At 36.0% G+C, this 18,727-nt stretch overlaps 1 protein-coding gene across 1 annotated transcript; it reads right to left on the bottom strand.

The window, feature by feature from the left end:
* Positions 1-578: 578 nt before the first annotated feature.
* On the bottom strand, positions 579-5,468 carry LOC149783297 (uncharacterized). The gene has a single exon (XM_089933362.1). It carries the CDS (start codon positions 5,466-5,468, stop codon positions 579-581), a length of 4,890 nt encoding a protein of 1,629 aa, XP_089789488.1.
* Between the last annotated feature and the right edge of the window lie 13,259 nt (positions 5,469-18,727).

The raw sequence follows: 18,727 nt of genomic DNA, 5'->3' as shown, positions 1-18,727 counted from the left end.
CATACTGTCATCGGGCATCAAATGAAAAATAAAACAATTTCTGAAAGGTGGGAAGATTTCTTGAGAATTCTAATAGAGTTGGATCATATAAAGCTAGATATATCATCAAGAATGTTGAATTGTTTAGAAAGGTGATGGGCAGGCAATGATACACACATACAAGTAGGCAAGGTAATACACGAGCAAAGATCGTGTATTTGTGAAGAAAACATGCTAAATGTATTTTGAATATTTTCCTTGACGTATTTTATCGATCTTTCTAATACGTAGTGGCAATAATTAAAAGTTGAAGAGAGCTTATGTTCACATTAACTGTGGATTAGATACATAGACATATCAGCAAATGGCATGGTAAAGATTCATTTTGTGCAACACTTTGTAACTTTGTTCGTTCGATGTTACGCCATTTTATCATTATGAATTTATTCTGTTTTTGACCTGCTCACTGAATAGCTCTCGGAAAGGCGAATCAGTTAAGTTGCTGATTTGTACCTCTAGATGACACATATAAATGTTTCGCCGAGTTTCGAATGCAGTCCTGATATCTAAGGATGTTTTATCTAACGAATTGACGTACATTATTCTCCGAAATATTTCTTGTATAATTTCAAAAGTTCTCTGCAAGGGAGTAGGAGAGCCTTTGTTACATCTGATGTCATCGCATCTGTGTTGCTGGTATCAAAAACAGGCCAGTTTGAAGCTTTGTCCCAGAATGCAGAGAGGAAGAATGGTGTAAGTGGGATAAGCTCCTTGTTGTCTTCGGGTGCACTTTTCAATACCTCTCTCCACTTGTTCAAAGGAAGTGGCATAAGGTTCATATCCTCAAACAAAGTGTTAAAGGGTATCGTGTCTTTGTTAACTAAGTGGTACACTTTCGTGTAGTGGTCAGTCGCGTTGCAGATTCTAAGTGCGATTTCCACCATTGCCTTTGCGACATAATCCACTGGCGTTAGGTCAAATGGAAATTTTAAATCGGGGTAACAGCCAAGCTTCTTCATCCCAAGCATTGTGCTACCAAAAAGATCATTTCGAAGTCCAAGACCATCTTTTGTTCTGCCTGATATTCTAGCTGGACGAAAAATGGCACCTCCCGGTAAGTGCTCCAAGGCTTGCAAAACAAGTCGTTCGCTTGCCCATTTGCTCTGTCCATAGCCTCCTTCGATTAACATAGGGTCATCAAAACATTCAGATTCATAACAAATTCTGGGGCGAGCATTCATATCCGAGGATGATTCTGGAAAAAGAAACACACTGAGCGAGGACGTAAGGAAAATATATTTCTGGACGCCAGTTACAGCAAACTTGATGAATTCTTTAGTACCATAAACATTTGCAATTCGATGATCTTCATATGGTGTATTGAAGTTCATCATTGCAGCATTCATAAACACGACGTCGATCACATTGCACAAAACGTCATAAATGTCTTGTGAAATTCCCATCCGTTCTTGCAATAGGTCTGAAAGAACAATGGAGATTCTCGATGTGTACTCAGGTTGCCACAAATTGTACATCCTCATGTTTTGTATGATTCTCTCAACACCACATGACTCGGCAGATTCTCTCACCATGCAGTAAATTTGGGCACTTGTTTGTTTAAGTAGTTCGGCAAGTAAAAAGGCTCCAAGAAATCCCGTTACTCCAGATATCAATATGTTTCTGGGATTATTTAACGAAAAGTGTCTGGACTGCATAAATCCTCGTCTCTTCGTTGTGGATGAAATATTACTATCTAGAGACGAGTCTCGCAATATAAGATCTTTAAGCTCCTGCCCACTGGAGAAAACATGCTTAGATGTACAAAAAACATCTTTCTTTCGTTTGATGACCTCAGCAAATTCTTCAATGGTATCTGCCCTACCAACATCGGTAAAAGAAAGGTACAGACCCAAACTGTTTTCAAGAGTCCTCAACAACAGTACGAGTTGGAGTGAATTTCCCCCCAGTTCAGTGAAAGAGCTTTGTTCATGAAGACCGTTCACAAAGGAGTCGTCTAGTTTTAAGACCTCACACCACCGCCGCGCAAGAAACAGTTCAAGATCATTCAAGTGTCTCCTTTCTGTTAACTGCTCTTGGCCATGGACACCTTCGTCTATCTCTAATAGCTTCCTATCGACCTTTCCATTGATTGTCAAAGGGAATTCTGATAATTCCAATTTTCTTATAAAGTTAGGTATCATATATTTCGGCAAAGCATTTGAAAGATACTCTCTAATTTCCGAGGTGCAAACGACTGTAGGTGAGATAAAACATGCAATTTTGGGATCTGTTGAAGATGAACATTTGTGGACAACTACCACAGCCATTTCAAGTTTTGGATGTTGTATCAAAATACTTTCTATCTCACTTAAGTCCACCCTTTGTCCTCGTATCTTGATTTGATCATCTTGCCGACCTGCATATGTAAATTTGCCATCTGGGTCCATGAATGCATGGTCACCTGATTTGTACAGCAACATATGTGGCTCGAGAGGATTGGGTACAAAACATCGGTCTTTTAAATCTCTGGCATTTCCAATGTAACCATGTGCAAGACCTTTTCCTCCGATATAAATTTCTCCAACAACCCCTGGTGGTACTGGTTTCATGAAGTCGTCCAGAAGATAAATACAAACTCCATCTATAGCTCTACCTATGGGTAACTCTCTGTTTACATCTTCGTAATCCGTACCTGGAATAAACTCGTAGCATGTAGAACAGACTGTTCCCTCAGTTGGACCGTATGCGTTGAAGAACCGGATTCTGGTGTTTTTCGTCCATCTCAGAGCAGTGCTCAATGTACATGCTTCACCAGCGGATACTACTTTTGTTAGATATGGAAGATCCAGCGGTCTGTAAATATTGAGAGCTGAGGGCGGAAGAGTAATCGTAGTGACCTTAAGTGCCTTCATGGCGTTGATAAATTCTTTTCCTTGGCGTTCTTCGTGACTCAGAACAGAAAGGGCACCGCCTGATAGAAAAGTGGTGAATATTTCTGATATTGATGCATCAAATCCTATAGATGCAAACTGAGCTATGTTGTCGCCTGGCCCTAGATCCCATGCTTTAATCTGTGCTCTTGCTAGATTGACAACGCTGCTTTCTTTCACTTTTACACCCTTCGGTCTTCCGGTGGAACCTGATGTATACATCACGTAGCAAAAGTCTTCATCTTCGTTTGCTTTGTTTATACAAATATGCGAATCAAGATTTACACCTTCATCGTTTATGCTGTTCGCGAGTGAACTATGCAATATCACGTTTGGGCCGTTTTTCGTCAATTGATTTTGCATTCGTTCGTAATATCCATTCATCACATTTATTTTGTTTTCGTGTTTGTCAGATGTAAACTCTAGGAAATATAACTCCTCGCCGGCGACGTTTCGCTGAAAGCACACCTTAATTGAGCTTGTTATCTTTAGCAAGTTGGCTGCTTCAGATCTTGTAGTCAAAATTTGGCAGACCTTAGCATCGCATATTGAGAATGCCAAACGATCGAACGGGTAGTCCACAGGCAGGGGTAAAAATGCAGCATTGCTTTCGATGGTAGCAAGCAATGACAGTACATACTGAATTGAATTTGGGAAGTAAAGTCCAATAACAGGTTTTTCTTTCTCTCTTTTCCAAAGGTGACTAGAAATGACAGCGGACAAAGATGCAACTTCCTGTTGCATTCCCCCATAGGTAATGGCTTGCTGCATTGATTTCAATGCAACCCTGTTCGGTGAAAGCTGACATTGTTTATTTATATATGTTAATAAAGTATCTTTTGCCTTCAATGTTTCTTCCTCTACCCCTGGGAATAAATGGTTCAGTTCGTCTTTGGACAACATTGTGATGTCTTTTAGAACAGGATTAAAGTCCATGTTCATCGAGCTCAGAAACGTAGGGAAGTGACGTAACACATCGATAAGGTGAGTGATGTCTTGTGCAGATTTTTCCTTGTAGAGTAAACGCACTTCCCTCGTGTCAGGACAGAACATAAGTAATAGTGTGCAATCATGGAGAATACGCTCACCAACATTGCGTTCCAAGGTGGTTCCAGACTTTGTTCCGATGACTAAATTGTGATGAGGTGTTCTTTTCTTGCCACGCAGTTCTGGGTATCGATAAAACACATCCTTTAAAAAAGTCTTGGCCTGGGTGTATTTTATCAGATTCTCGAGACATTCAGATATAACATCTGTAATGTTGTCATCTAAAGCGACTTTGAACAAACCAGGAGTGATATCTGAAAACATCGACTCAATAGAAGCGTCTAATCCACTCTTGTCTGCAAGTAGACCTATGGCCACATCAGAGAGACAGGTAACTCTGGCCACGAATGCCACAAAGCAAGCTTGAAGAAAAAGTTCTGATTTTGCAAATGCTGGTACTAAATCGACGTTCGGTAACGGCAAAGTGATTGTTACGATTTGGTTATCTGTCAAAACGTCTGTGATATTAGCCACGACATTCATTTGCTGTCGATAGAAGGCAGTAGGCTCATATGATGACAGTTTTCGTCTCCAAAATCCTTCCTTTGTCGGTATGGAAGTAAGTTGATCACAGTTGATGGATACGGTTGGAACATGTCCACCTGTGTAGAAACCAATTTCTCTGTGTCTGTTCAGAGGTATTTGCTTGCCATCTAGTGTCGCAAAGGATACAATTATAGGTGTTGTCCCAGTTGATACGACAAGCATATTTTCGTTTATGCCAATTATCTGACCTGGCGTGGCTGTTCCATTCGCGACGTTAGCAGTCGTGTCGACTTTTGTCACTAGGAAGAACTCTCCAGTGGATGCCAATATTTTGGGACTTCCAAAAGCATTGTCATGCTTTATACCGAAATCAAGGGCCCGTGCCAGGTTGTATATATCGTCTGCTTCATTATCGAAATTCAAGACCCCTAAATTAGGTGGCAATTCATACAGTCCATAGTATGACCTACCAACCTCATTCTGCTGCTTTCGAATCAACGTACCATGCTTTATATCGTCGAGTAGTCGACTAAACGCATCGAAAGCAGCTTCCTGACATTTCATATTTAATGTGAAGGCCGACTCATCATTTTCAATCGTGACTTCCTGAGACTCCAAAATGTCTCCCGTATCGATGCCAGACTCAACCACGTGCCAACTGATGCCGTGCTTTCGTTGTCCTTGTAGAATGGCCCAGCTTGTCGCATGGATACCAGCATAAGCTGGAAGTGGGCTATCATGGTAATTGATAGACAATATGCGTGGAAGGTTCAAAACATTCTTCTTCAGAACACGCGGGTTGGCAATGCTGAATAAGTAGTCTACGGCTTTGTCCCTAAGAGCATCTTCAATATTTGCATTTCTGTTCTGACAGAATATACGCTTCTCTTCACACAGCTGAGATACAAATGGTGTGTTTGTAAAGACCACGTTTAATACAAAGCCATTCTCCTGCAGACCATTGATACATTTCAGAAGAAGGTTTCCTTCTCCAATCACTGCACACGTGATGCTCTCTGTCGCCATTTTGAAAGTGTTTGTCGATTAATCTGAAAAAGTAGATGCACATTTGTTAGAGAAGACCAATATATGTTTTAGTTTTAAATGTGACACCAACCAGCAAACGATTGAAACAAGTTTGTGAGTTAATTGTTGGTGATTTGGGTTAAATCCGTTTCTGATAGAACGATATCCTATACGTGGTAGACAGTATTATTGGTGGAGGAGGAACCAGGGGAAACGCCGGTACGAACCGTCGACTCATGGGAAGCTAATGGCAGATTTCAAACATACCAACAGTAACCGAACTGAAGACTCCTACTCATAACGGCAGAGATGAGATGGCATTGTTCGATAAGGCGAGCTCTATTGATGACACGGCTACCAAGGGGGCCTTGAGTAAATATATATCAACCTTTCATCAAAATTAAGCAATGTTTATAACATTTCTAATTATGATGCATATATCTGGTACTCTAGACAGTTTTCTACATACACATTATGATATAAATGTATCATACAACTTTATTCCCTTGTTATCTTCAGCATCATCACTATCATTGTTGTCGTCGCTCTCTTTAAGAAATACATCAATTTTATGTGGACGTTACATAATCAATCTAAATGATTCTTACATGGTAGAAACATGTTAAACATTTTGAAATCGTACACAAGGAGAAAATTGTAGCACAAAAATAATTCGTTGATTATACAACATTAACTACAACAATACTCTTCCTGTTTGTTCATCCGTCTATCATTTCGTCAATCATTACCATTAACGTACTGTAAACCAGGATATTGTGGCTTCAATATACTTTTGCAAATTTATAACCGTTTTGCATATGTATTGCATAGAACCATATCCAATTCATTGTGCTCTGTATATATACTATGTTAATTGTGGTCTTTTCTGTGAACAATAGTCAAGAACCCGAATTAAAATATTCTAATTTACAGTAGTTTTACAAACTGAATAGTTTCTTATTATCAACTCTCCTGTTGTCAATTTCGCACAAAATAATAATAACGTATTTACTGTTCCATACACTTGATGTGTTAATAGATATATAATCTTTTCTGAAATTTAGACTCCTGCGAAAATCGTACCAAGGTAAGATATAACTTGTTCAATACGGTACATATTTGTATTCGATTACTGAGACCAGATATATATATGTATATATTTAATAAAGGCCATAAAATGTTAACAAGGATGCTGGCAATTTAATAAGGCCATAAGACGTTAACAAGGATGCTTGCAATTTAATAAGGCCATAAGACGTTAAGAAGGATGCTTGCAATTTAATAAGGCCATAAGACGTTAACAAGGATGCTTGTAATTTAATACAGACCATAAGACCTTAACAAGGATGCTTGTAATTTAATACAACCATAAGACGTTAACAAGGATGCTTGTAATTTAATACAGACCATAAGACGTTAACAAGGATGCTTGTAATTTAATACAGGCCATAAGACGTTAGCAAGGATGCTTGCAATTTAATAAGGCCATCTTGCAATTTAATATAGGCCATAAGACGTTAGCAAGGATGCTTGCAATTTAATAAGGCCATAAGACATTAACAAGGATGCTTGTAATTTAATACAGGCCATAAGACGTTAGCAAGGATGCTTGCAATTTAATAAGGCCATAATACATGAACAAAGATGCTTGCAATTTAATAAGGCCATCTTGCAATTTAATATAGGCCATAAGACGTTAGCAAGGATGCTTGCAATTTAATAAGGCCATAAGACATTAACAAGGATGCTAGCAATTTAATAAGGCCATAAGACATTAACAAGGATGCTAGCAATTTAATAAGGCCATCTTGCAATTTAATATAGGCCATAAGACGTTAGCAAGGATGCTTGCAATTTAATAAGGCCATACGACGTTAGCAAGGATGCTTGCAATTTAATAAGGCCATAAGACGTTAGCAAGGATGCTTGCAATTTAATAAGGCCATAAGACATTAACAAGGATGCTAGCAATTTAATAAGGCCATCTTGCAATTTAATATAGGCCATAAGACGTTAGCAAGGATGCTTGCAATTTAATAAGGCCATACGACGTTAGCAAGGATGCTTGCAATTTAATAAGGCCATACGACGTTAGCAAGGATGCTTGCAATTTAATAAGGCCATAAGACGTTAGCAAGGATGCTTGCAATTTAATAAGGCCATAAGACATTAACAAGGATGCTAGCAATTTAATAAGGCCATAAGACATTAACAAGGATGCTAGCAATTTAATAAGGCCATCTTGCAATTTAATATAGGCCATAAGACGTTAGCAAGGATGCTTGCAATTTAATAAGGCCATACGACGTTAATAAGGATGCTTGTAATTTAATAAGACCATAATACATTAACAAGGATGCTAGCAATTTAATAAGGCCATAAGACATTAACAAGGATGCTTGCAATTTAATAAGGCCATAAGACGTTAAGAAGGATGCTTGCAATTTAATAAGGCCATACGACGTTAATAAGGATGCTTGTAATTTAAAACAGACCATAAGACGTTAACAAGGATGCTTGTAATTTAATACAGACCATAAGACGTTAACAAGGATGCTTGTAATTTAATAAGGCCATAAGACGATAGCAAGGATGCTTGCAATTTAATAAAGGCCATACGACATTAACAAGGTTGCTTGCAATTTAGTAAAGACCATACGACATTAACAAGGATACTTGCAATTTAATAAGGCCATAAGACGTTAACAAGGATGCTTGGAATTTAATAAAGGCCATACGACATTAACAAGGATGCTTGCCATTTAATAAGGCCATACGACGTTAACAATGATGTTTGCAATTGAATAAAGGCCATTAGACGTTAACAGTGATGTTGGCAATTTAATAAAGGCCATACGACAATATCAAGGATATTTGCAATTCAATAAAGGCCATAAGACGTTAACAAGGATGCTTGCAATTTAATAAGGCCATAAGACGTTAAGAATGATGCTTTCAAATTAATAAAGGCCGTACGACAATAACAAGGATATTTGCAATTTAATAAAGGCCATACGACAATAACAAGGATATTTGCAACTTAATAAAGGCCATACGACAATAACAAGGATATTTGCAACTTAATAAAGGCCATACGACAATAACAAGGATATTTGCAATTTAATAAAGGTCATAATACATTAACAAAGATGCTTGTAATTTAATAAGGCCATAAGACGTTAACAAGGATATTTGCAACTTAATAAAGGCCATACGACAATAATAAGGATATTTACAACTTAATAAAGGCCATACGTCAATAACAAGGATATTTACAACTTAATAAAGGCCATACGACAATAACAATGATATTTGCAACTTAATAAAGGCCATACGACAATAATAAGGATATTTGCAACTTAATAAAGGCCATACGACAATAACAAGGATATTTACAACTTAATAAAGGCCATACGTCAATAACAAGGATATTTACAACTTAATAAAGGCGATACGACAATAACAATGATATTTGCAACTTGATAAAGGTCATACGACAATAAGAAGGATATTTGGAACTTAATAAAGGCCATACGACAATAACAAGGATATTTGCAATTTAATAAAATCATAATACATTAACAAAGATGCTTGTAATTTAATAAGGCCATAAGACGTTAACAAGGATATTTGCAACTTAATAAAGGCCATACGACAATAAGAAGGATATTTACAACTTAATAAAGGCCATACGGCAATAAGAAGGATATTTGCAACTTAATAAAGGCCATACGACAATAACAAGGATGTTTGCTATTTAATAAAGGCCATACGGCAATAACAAGGATGTTTGCTATTTAATAAAGGTCATACGGCAATAAGAAGGATATTTGCAACTTAATAAAGGTCATAAGATAATAACAAGTTTGCATGCAATTTAGTAAAGGCTAAAAAACTTTAACAGGGAAATTTGCAAAGCATTCTTGCTGTAAGACCCGATGGTGATATAATTTAGACAAAGACAAAACGTTTAAAACAGTTTAAAGTCGAAAATGTTCAATATAATTTTATACCTTTTGATAAACTTATGAGATTTATCTTTGGAAAAAAATTGCAGAACTAAGTAACGATATATAGTTGCAATTTGTACTTCCGACAGAGATTACGAATTATATTGTCTGTGTTGTATAGCTTTAATACTGTTTAAAATGCACAGAGATTACGAATTATATTGTCTGTGTTGTATAGCTTTAATACTGTTTAAAATGCACAGAGATTACGAATTATATTGTCTGTGTTGTATAGCTTTAATACTGTTTAAAATGCACAGAGATTACGAATTATATTGTCTGTGTTGTATAGCTTTAATACTGTTTAAAATGCACAGAGATAACATATTACATGAGTTTAAGGCTTCTATAGGTGTATTGATGCATCTCCTTACGTTCGTAGAGTCGAGTTCTCCGTTATTTATGAAATAATAAATATATTTATTTTGACCCGAATATATTCGTAACGTATATTTGAAGAATAAAAACAGTATGTTTAAACCATTTATAAGATTAAACGAAAAATAAGATGAATAAATAAATACCTTTGGAAAAGACTTGAGAGTAGCTCAGAAACGACGTAAGCCTTCTTCCTGAAAAATTATGCTTCGTCTCTGTTGGGACTAATGATGAATTACATTCTGAACCCTTACTTATATATGTCTCAGTTTAACCTAGTCATAAAGAACGGTCAGAAACATGGGATGCGCGTAAGTTCAAAAATAATACAATTTTGACACTTTGAACTCTTTACGCTTTAAATTCAGCTGAGTGACTCATTAGATATTTGTATCCCGAATATCACGTAGCGTTAATGCTGATTGAATCAATCTTTCCAAAGAAATTATATGCAATGTAAAGATAACTGCAGCATTGTTAGAAGAATAAACTTATACACACATTTAGACAGACACACACACACATATATTGCCAGGGAAAATTAGGTCATATAAACTTGATACAATTTTATGAGTGTGTGTTTTAATACAATAATTGTCCTTCAAAATATTAGTTTTTATTCTGAGCGTAGTGACCGTCATTTGTAGCAGCGTGAAAAGATATGATCAGTGAATGAGTCTTGTTATCTCAACCAAAAAGACAAATCCTCATTTTGCTCACCTTATACTGCATATTAACTCATAAAAGTTGGCTTTAATTGCAAGCAACATAAACCATAGTACGCCACCTCATAAAGTATCAAGAAATCATGGCTTATCCTGCTTGTTCTACCGATGTTTCTAACTAAATTGCATAGACCCGGATTTGCTTATGATTTATATATTAGATGTGACGTCTATGAAGTACGTCTTCCATCCACATCTACGCAAGTATATACGGTATGATGTTTTCATTTGGAGAAGAAGAAACCTTTAATAAGATTAAAATCAATGATTGCAAAATTCATGTAAACTTCATTATTTATATATATATATATATATATATATATATATATATATATATATATATATATATATATATATATATGCAAATATGTATGTATGTATTTGTGACCCAGTTGGATGTACGAATGTGTGTGTGTGTGTGCGTGTGTGATATGGATATTCAGCGGATATTTAATGTCGCTTTCACAATACTTCGGTCATATCGCTGTGAAGTCTGCAATATGACAGTTTATAGCGATGTATAGCACTGGGACGTCATGTCGCAAACATGTAGCATTGTATCACATCAAGTCACTTTATCCTGACAGTATATAATTTTAGTAAGATACCTGTATTTTAAATATGGAAAAATCCTCAAAGATAATGTAACGTATTGTACCTTGAAAACCAATTGAATATAACTTTGTAATTTTTAAAATACTGCAATGCCATAGGCAGTGAAGCTGTAGAAAAAAGACAATATAATACTATGCTATTATTCTTTACAAGGTCCTTTCCCAGCATTATGGTCTATATTAAATAGTTTAACTTTGTAATTTTTAAAATATTGCAATGCCATAGGCAGTGAAGCTGTAGAAAAGAGACAATATAATGATATGTTATTCTTGTTTAAAATGGTGCTTCTTTACAGGTCCTTCCGAGCATTTTATGCTTCGCTCAGCTAGCAACAGCAAGAGTCGCAACGTTGAACTCCTTAATATAAATATAATATTGCTACAATATTGTGAGGTCAAATAAATATGTTGATGAGCTCCTCATATGCCTGTATTGTAATTATGGAAAAATCCTCTACGGTAATACAACGAATTGTACCTTTAAAAACAATTGATCTATGTCATTTTTACGATATAATACGTAATCTATTTAGGACGTAAGAACTGCACACACATCTCTTTATTTTTCTCTGCAAGTTAATGCTAAGGAATTTTTTGATAATGTTGTCAAATTACATAAAATATTTTGTTTCTTCTATAACTTTATTTTAATGTTTCTCTATCAACGTTAAATCGTCGTGTCAGATTGAGTGATTATTTAAGCACTGCAAGGCTATTTAGCGCCGCAGTAAAGATTACATGCTAGACTATTGACAGCATATAAAAATGATCAATATCGACCGGCGATAATAATACCAAATGCTGTTACTTCTCAAACGTGCTTTACATTTTGGTATGTTCTTTTGTAAAATAAAAAATAGCGTAATACATGAGAAGCTTGTAGTAAAGATAGTACAAAAGCTAAAGCTAATCTATTAAGGATATTTCCCAGTCTTTATTTGAAAACATGTAAAGGAAATCGACTTTTGGATTATACATTGATATTTAACTTTGGCTGAAAAACACTAAATATGAGTCTAGGGCCCTTCCTACTTTAGTAAATAAATTTAATTTATTAATGCAAAGTTCACGAGACATCAGTAAATAATCACTAATGGATAATTTGTAAATCCGCTCACACGTTAATACTATCTTTATTTGAACCAGTGAACTCAACCAGGAAGTTCAGTTGCGTTGGTAAATATCAGTCTATTATGTTAATCTATTTCACCGGGCAAAATAATATTGAACATGCTGGTAATGTTTAGCCGAAGAGTCTAAATGACAAAAACATTGCACTAGCTGACGAAAAGAGTATCCATGAAAAATGATATATTTTTCTCACGTCGATGGTAGGTGGCACTCAGCCATTTTTCATATTCAATCAAAACGAAAGGAACTATGACTGCATATTGATTATTGCTTCTGGTAGATATTTAGAAAGTTAAGTTAAATAGACTCAATATGTGATGCATTAAAATACATTACCAAGCCTAAGCTACACATTATACCGTTTGATTAAGAAAAAACGATTTTATATTTCGAAGTTAAATGGAGTTTTGCAGAAGAACACTATCAAATACTTTTATCTACAATTATGAAAAGAAAGCATTGTAATGTGGAGGTCTGATACAACCCTTTTGCCAAGAATTTTGAAATATTTCACTCAGGTAGAAGCTAGAACCTTATGGATCTATTGCCTAGTCTGACTGTCTGATGAAAGATATATATATATATATATATATATATATATATATATATATATATATATATATATATATATATATATATATATATATATATATATATAGTAGCATCCTTAGCCAAGTAGGGCTTGATTTGCATCATATTGGCGAGGCCCCCTGTCAGCACTGTATTTGGAAATAATATTTCAAAATGTGTCTGTTATAAACCCTAAACAATTTCCACTGCTTTAAAAGTATCTTGTCTTCAAAGATACTAACGCGCAGGAACCTTGTGAGGGTGGGGCTCGACTTCGCCAAATCTGTCTAATCGGCATAAGACCAGTCCTGTATATATATATATATATATATATATATATATATATATATATACATATACTCGCAATGATAGTGTTCTTGTTCAGATTGAAACAGGGGTGTTCTTGTCTTAGGATATGTAAGCGACTATTACGTGCATGCAAAGGAGGCAGACTTCACGAGGTTAAATGCATATCGAATTTAGTTTGAAAGCAAATTTATGAACATATTGGCTAGATTTCAGATCAGCTGTATGAAGATAGTATTAAGTTTTTGACGTTGCGATTGAAGATAATATATGTAAGGAATTATTTACTATCGGAATATATATACAGGCCAAGGGTCCTTACTTGACCGAGCGGTTGTCAAACCTTGGCGCGATTCTCGCTAGAAGTCATAAGTTTACCCCAACTTTCCAAAGACTTCCATACAACTTCAGTTGTAAATTAGAAAGCTCGACGTGTCCATTCTATACCTAAATTTTGCTCTAATTAATGCAAGACCACAGATAAAACAACCTGCCAAATATATATCAACCGCACATCTGTATGGTTTATCTTCATCAGGTTTCCGTACCGCCAACCGTTCGCGCCTTAGAAAATATGAGTATTCCCTAACACTGGGAACTATTTTAACTCCGCCACCTTAAGCCAATCAATGTATGCTGTCCAGGCACATTTCGCCAATATTACTGCACCAGATTTGCTCCCATGGCGACATAAGCGGTAACTGCCGAGTCCCTTTTTATTTATTCCTTTGTACAATTTACCGGTTTCCTACCGTAAATACTGCCACTACAGTCAGAACACCAATGTACACCACTAGATTTTAATATGGACTATACTACTCCAGCCCAGGGACATTCATTCGGTTTTGGCCGGAATTCACTACTAGTGATCCATGGTATCATGGAAATTTACTAACACGTCACCCATGATGTTTGCTCCTAGTAATTGGCTAATTATTTCGGGCTAGGGATATTTCCGTTGCGCCGAATTCCAATAATCACACAAGTAATCACACAAATCTAAGAATTCTTTAAAACGGGGCGCTATAACCAAATACGCATACTCCAAATTTATTATAATATTATGTACAAAAGGTTTCCACAATTACTGAAGTCACGAAAGTCCTTAATGCTGATGCGTAATTCACTGTATAGGAATGAGACTTACACAACTGCTTTACGCTTTTAATGCAAAATCAGAAACGTTTCTACCTTGATGCAAGTGTGTCACTCAATCACTTGAAAACTGATTGTCAAGGCACCATTTGGCAAATATTTTTACCCACTTTTGCAATTGTACGAAGTATACGCAAGTTTAAACATTGTATATTTTTACTTAAAGGTACAACTATATAGACGGCACTTTCTTGTTCAAAACATAATGTAACTATAGATCGACAAATTCATAATTCATGCTTAATAACGACATTTTTAGATCTCTTAATCTTCCCACAAAAAAATATGTTTATTTGAAAACGTGAACACGCAACACTGATTTCTTGTTGTGGTAGAAATGTACACAACTAGAAGGACACCGTTGATGTTGCCCCCCCCCCCCCAACACACACACTCTGTGACCTTTCCACCCGTCCTCGCAATATCCACCATTTGAAATTATCCCCATGTAAGCATTGTCTATTGTTTACTTTAAATTTGGACCGTACACACGCAATCACCTACTTCCATCAGTGACTGTAGGTAAGGTCTCGTCCGGATCGTAATACCTGCAAAGTGGGCCAATGTGGAAAATACCGTCCGGTCATACTATGTAATCTAATCCGCAGTGATTGTAGAAACGACAGAAGACATTTTTTAATTAAAAAATCATGCAGAGTGATGTGCTGCGACAGGTAAGCCTTTGATAACGACCAAGATACGCACGCTCTCAGTCTAGGCAAAAGAATGAATGAATGAATGAACGAATGAATGAATGAGCTCCTTTGGGCCGATGAGACAATAGAATTTAGCATCTTATATGCATTTGCCGATGAGATTGATGACGCCAATGAAGGCAATAACGATATATTTTATCTGACAAATCCTGGTCTGAAATTTCGAGCTACCATAAGGCTATTCAGTTCGCTTTGTAAGGCTACACCCAGCCTTGAAATCAACGTACTATCTGGTGTGGAGAAACAACAAAAGAGCGGCGACTGATACATGAACATATAGCAGTTTTTTCCACCAGTTAGATAAAACGCTAGCATGTGTGTATAGGAAGCTCCATAACATTGGTACGCAACAAATGTAAAGCTGCCTGCCTGGGAAAATACTAACCTATGGCAGAACGTGGCGTTATGAGTACTGTAAAACACATACGCAAATATTACGTGATGGCATACGGGTAAGTCCCTGCCTCAAATATAACACTGGAGTCCAATCACTTAAAGAAACTTTACCAGCCTTGTGTATCATTTCGTGACTACTGCAAATCGCGGAGAAACAGATTAAACTACAAACTCCTGTAGCTGCCCAATCACAAAGAGATACAGGAACAAAAATCAATAAAACATAGATAGAATAACCATCAGGACTGAAGCAACCGCAGTTTCTGATCCTGAGAAAATGCTCAAAATAAAACAAACCACCTACAAAATATCACAGTTAGAAAGACACATCAGCATTGCCTTATTATAAAATGACTGCTGCGACGCAAATAAAATTGCTCACACATACATACCAAGTCGTATTAGAAAGGTAGATATATTTGAATTATTGAGTGACATAATTGTAATGAAATCACAAATAACATCATCAACAGCAGTTGTCACTGCAACTAAAGCCGCAACAAACACCAACAAAACAACATTACAACAACCAAGGCAATTTGTGCACGTGAACATAATATCCGAATACCCAGAAAAACAAGAAAAGCCTACATCCCTCCGATGCTAGACGAGTATAAACAAAAGCGTTGTCATCGTCTTGCATCTGCTATCGCTACTGAAGCAGCATTTATTTTAAAGTTTCTCTGTCAAACTTATATCGTCGTTTCTGATTGATGGATTATTTAAGGAAAATAGTGCTATTTGACGCCACAGTAAAGGTTACATGCTATACTATTTACAGCTGATAAAAGGATCAATATCGACAGGCGTTAATAATATCAAACGTTGTCACTTCCCAATGTACGTAACAATTTGATATGTTCTTTTGCAACTTTGTTTGAGCGCAATACATGCGAAACATGCAGTATAAACAGTAAAAACTCTCAAGATAACCAATAAAGGATATTTTCCAGTCTTAATTTGAAAATATATCTAAAGGAAATCGACTTTTGGATTATACATTGACATTTAACTTTGGCTGAAAAACACTAAATATGAGTTTAGGGTCCTTCCCAGTTTAGTAAATAAATTTAATTAATTTATGCAAAGTTCACGAGACATCAGTAAATAATCACTAATGGATAATTTATAGATGCGCTCACACCTTGATACTATCTTTATTTGAACCAGTAAACTCAACCAGGAAGTTCAGGTGCGTAGGTAAATATCACGCAATTATGTTAATCTATTTCACCGGGCAAAATAGTATTGAACACGCTGAATGGAGGTAATGTTTAGCCGAAGAATCTAAATGACAAATACATTGCGATAGCTGGCGAGAAGAGTATCCTTAAAAAAATGTATACTTTCTTCACGTCGATGGTAGGTGGAACTGAGCCGTTGTTCATATTCAATCAAAACGAAAGGAATAATGGCTACATATTGAATTTGCTTCTGGTAGAAATTTAGAACGTTCAGGTAAACAGACACACTATGTGATGTATAAAATAAATTACAAGATCTAAGCTATACATTATACCGTCTGATTAAGAAAAAACTATTTTATTTTTAGAAGTTCAAGGGAATTTTGAAGAAAGAAACTATCGAATACGTTTATCCACTATTATGAAAAGAAGGCAAAGCAATGTGGAGGTTTAATACAACCCTTTTGCCAAGAATTTTGAAATATTTCACTCAGGTAGAAGCTAGAACCTTATGGATGTATTGCCTAGTCTGACTGTCAGATTAAAACCTATATATATATATATAAGCGTCCGTCGCCAAATCGGGCCTGAGTGGGGTCATTTTGTCGAGACCCCCTGTAAACACGGCATTTTAAAATAATATTTTAAAATGTTTCTATGATATTCCCTAAACAATTTCCATTGCTTTAAAATTATCTTGTCTTTAAAGATACAAGTTTAAAAATTACGAACGCGCAGGTATTACCTTGTGAGCCAAATCTGTATAATCGGCATAAGACATGTCCTGTGTATATATATATATATATATATATATATATATATATATATATATATATATATATATATATATATCGCTTAAGCACCTTGCATATATATATATATATATATATATATATATATATATATATATATATATATATATATATATGCAAGGTGCTTAAAGTTACATGAAAAACAAGATTATAATGTCTCCTGCACTAGTACAGATTCCGGATTGCACAAAATGATAGTCACCTTGTTAATTTGCAAAAGGGGAGAGTTGTTCTCGATAATTTTCTTTTTCACATATAGAAATGAGATTGTCTGTGGCAGTTTTCTTATAGAAGTTTGTTAACAAGATGTACTTAGGATCTGCTGCATAAAGTTAAACACTGCTGATATGAAAACATGCAGGGTACCCACACCCAGTGGGGGCGAATCTCACGTCGTCCGACTTTGTCCCGCATTGAAATTAGCCTTTTCTGTTAGTGTACATGCATACAAAGATAAGCAAACTAACATGTAATCACTTTTGAAAACTGTGGTACTGTACTAATTACGTTTTTTTATAGAAGTGGTATGGTACCATATAAGCAACGTAATGTATGTGCCTTAAAAATGCAATGAGGAATCCGCCCCCAGGTCGTTTAGCATACCCCTCCGGATTTACTAAACACGACTCATGTTAACTCGATAAAACGAATCTTGTTTATACCTGGCTGAGAATTTATATAATGAAATCGGCCTGTACCGATTTCGTAGTCGCTAAGGCCAAACCAAATGCGTTTATACTTCAAACACGGAAATCAAAAGACGTTACCAGGTTTCAATCAGACTGAAACGCGTCATTGCATTATATTTTTGGCGGCGGAGGTGCGCTCTGTCACTGTTCCGGTACCAGAACAATGCAGAAATGGATGATATATTATGATCGGTTATATGTACTGAAATCTTATTTTCTGATTATACCGATAATGTGTAATTAGTTATGCCGTCTGCGACACGCTGTACTGAATTTGGAATATTTTCCACCAGCAGATATATTCTGAAAATCCTTTTCTCTCACCGGTATTTAAATCCTTCCAGCAAACTGGCCGAGCATATTTTTGTATTTGTCAGTGCCACCAGTAGTGAAGGGGGACACTTTACGTATAATGGGAATTAGCATTTAAAACACCCTTGGGACACTTTACGTATAAGGGAAATTTAACATGGAGAAAAATCGTGGGACACTTTACGTATAAGGGGAATTAACATGCAGAAAATCGTGGGACCCTTTACGTACAAGGGGAATTGAACATGGAGAAAAATCGTG

Source organism: Sinohyriopsis cumingii, chromosome 14, assembly GCF_028554795.1.
Source record: "Sinohyriopsis cumingii isolate HCF-2022 chromosome 14, ASM2855479v2, whole genome shotgun sequence".
In the NCBI taxonomy this organism is placed as follows: Eukaryota; Metazoa; Mollusca; class Bivalvia; order Unionida; family Unionidae; genus Sinohyriopsis; species Sinohyriopsis cumingii.
Note: the sequence above shows the minus strand (reverse complement) of the source record. Positions and strands in the feature narration are given on the sequence as shown.

Bases quoted from the DNA above. Each gene is read 5' to 3' on its own strand.
- LOC149783297 (XM_089933362.1), bottom strand. From the start codon at position 5,468: ATGGCGACAGAGAGCATCACGTGTGCAGTGATTGGAGAAGGAAACCTT.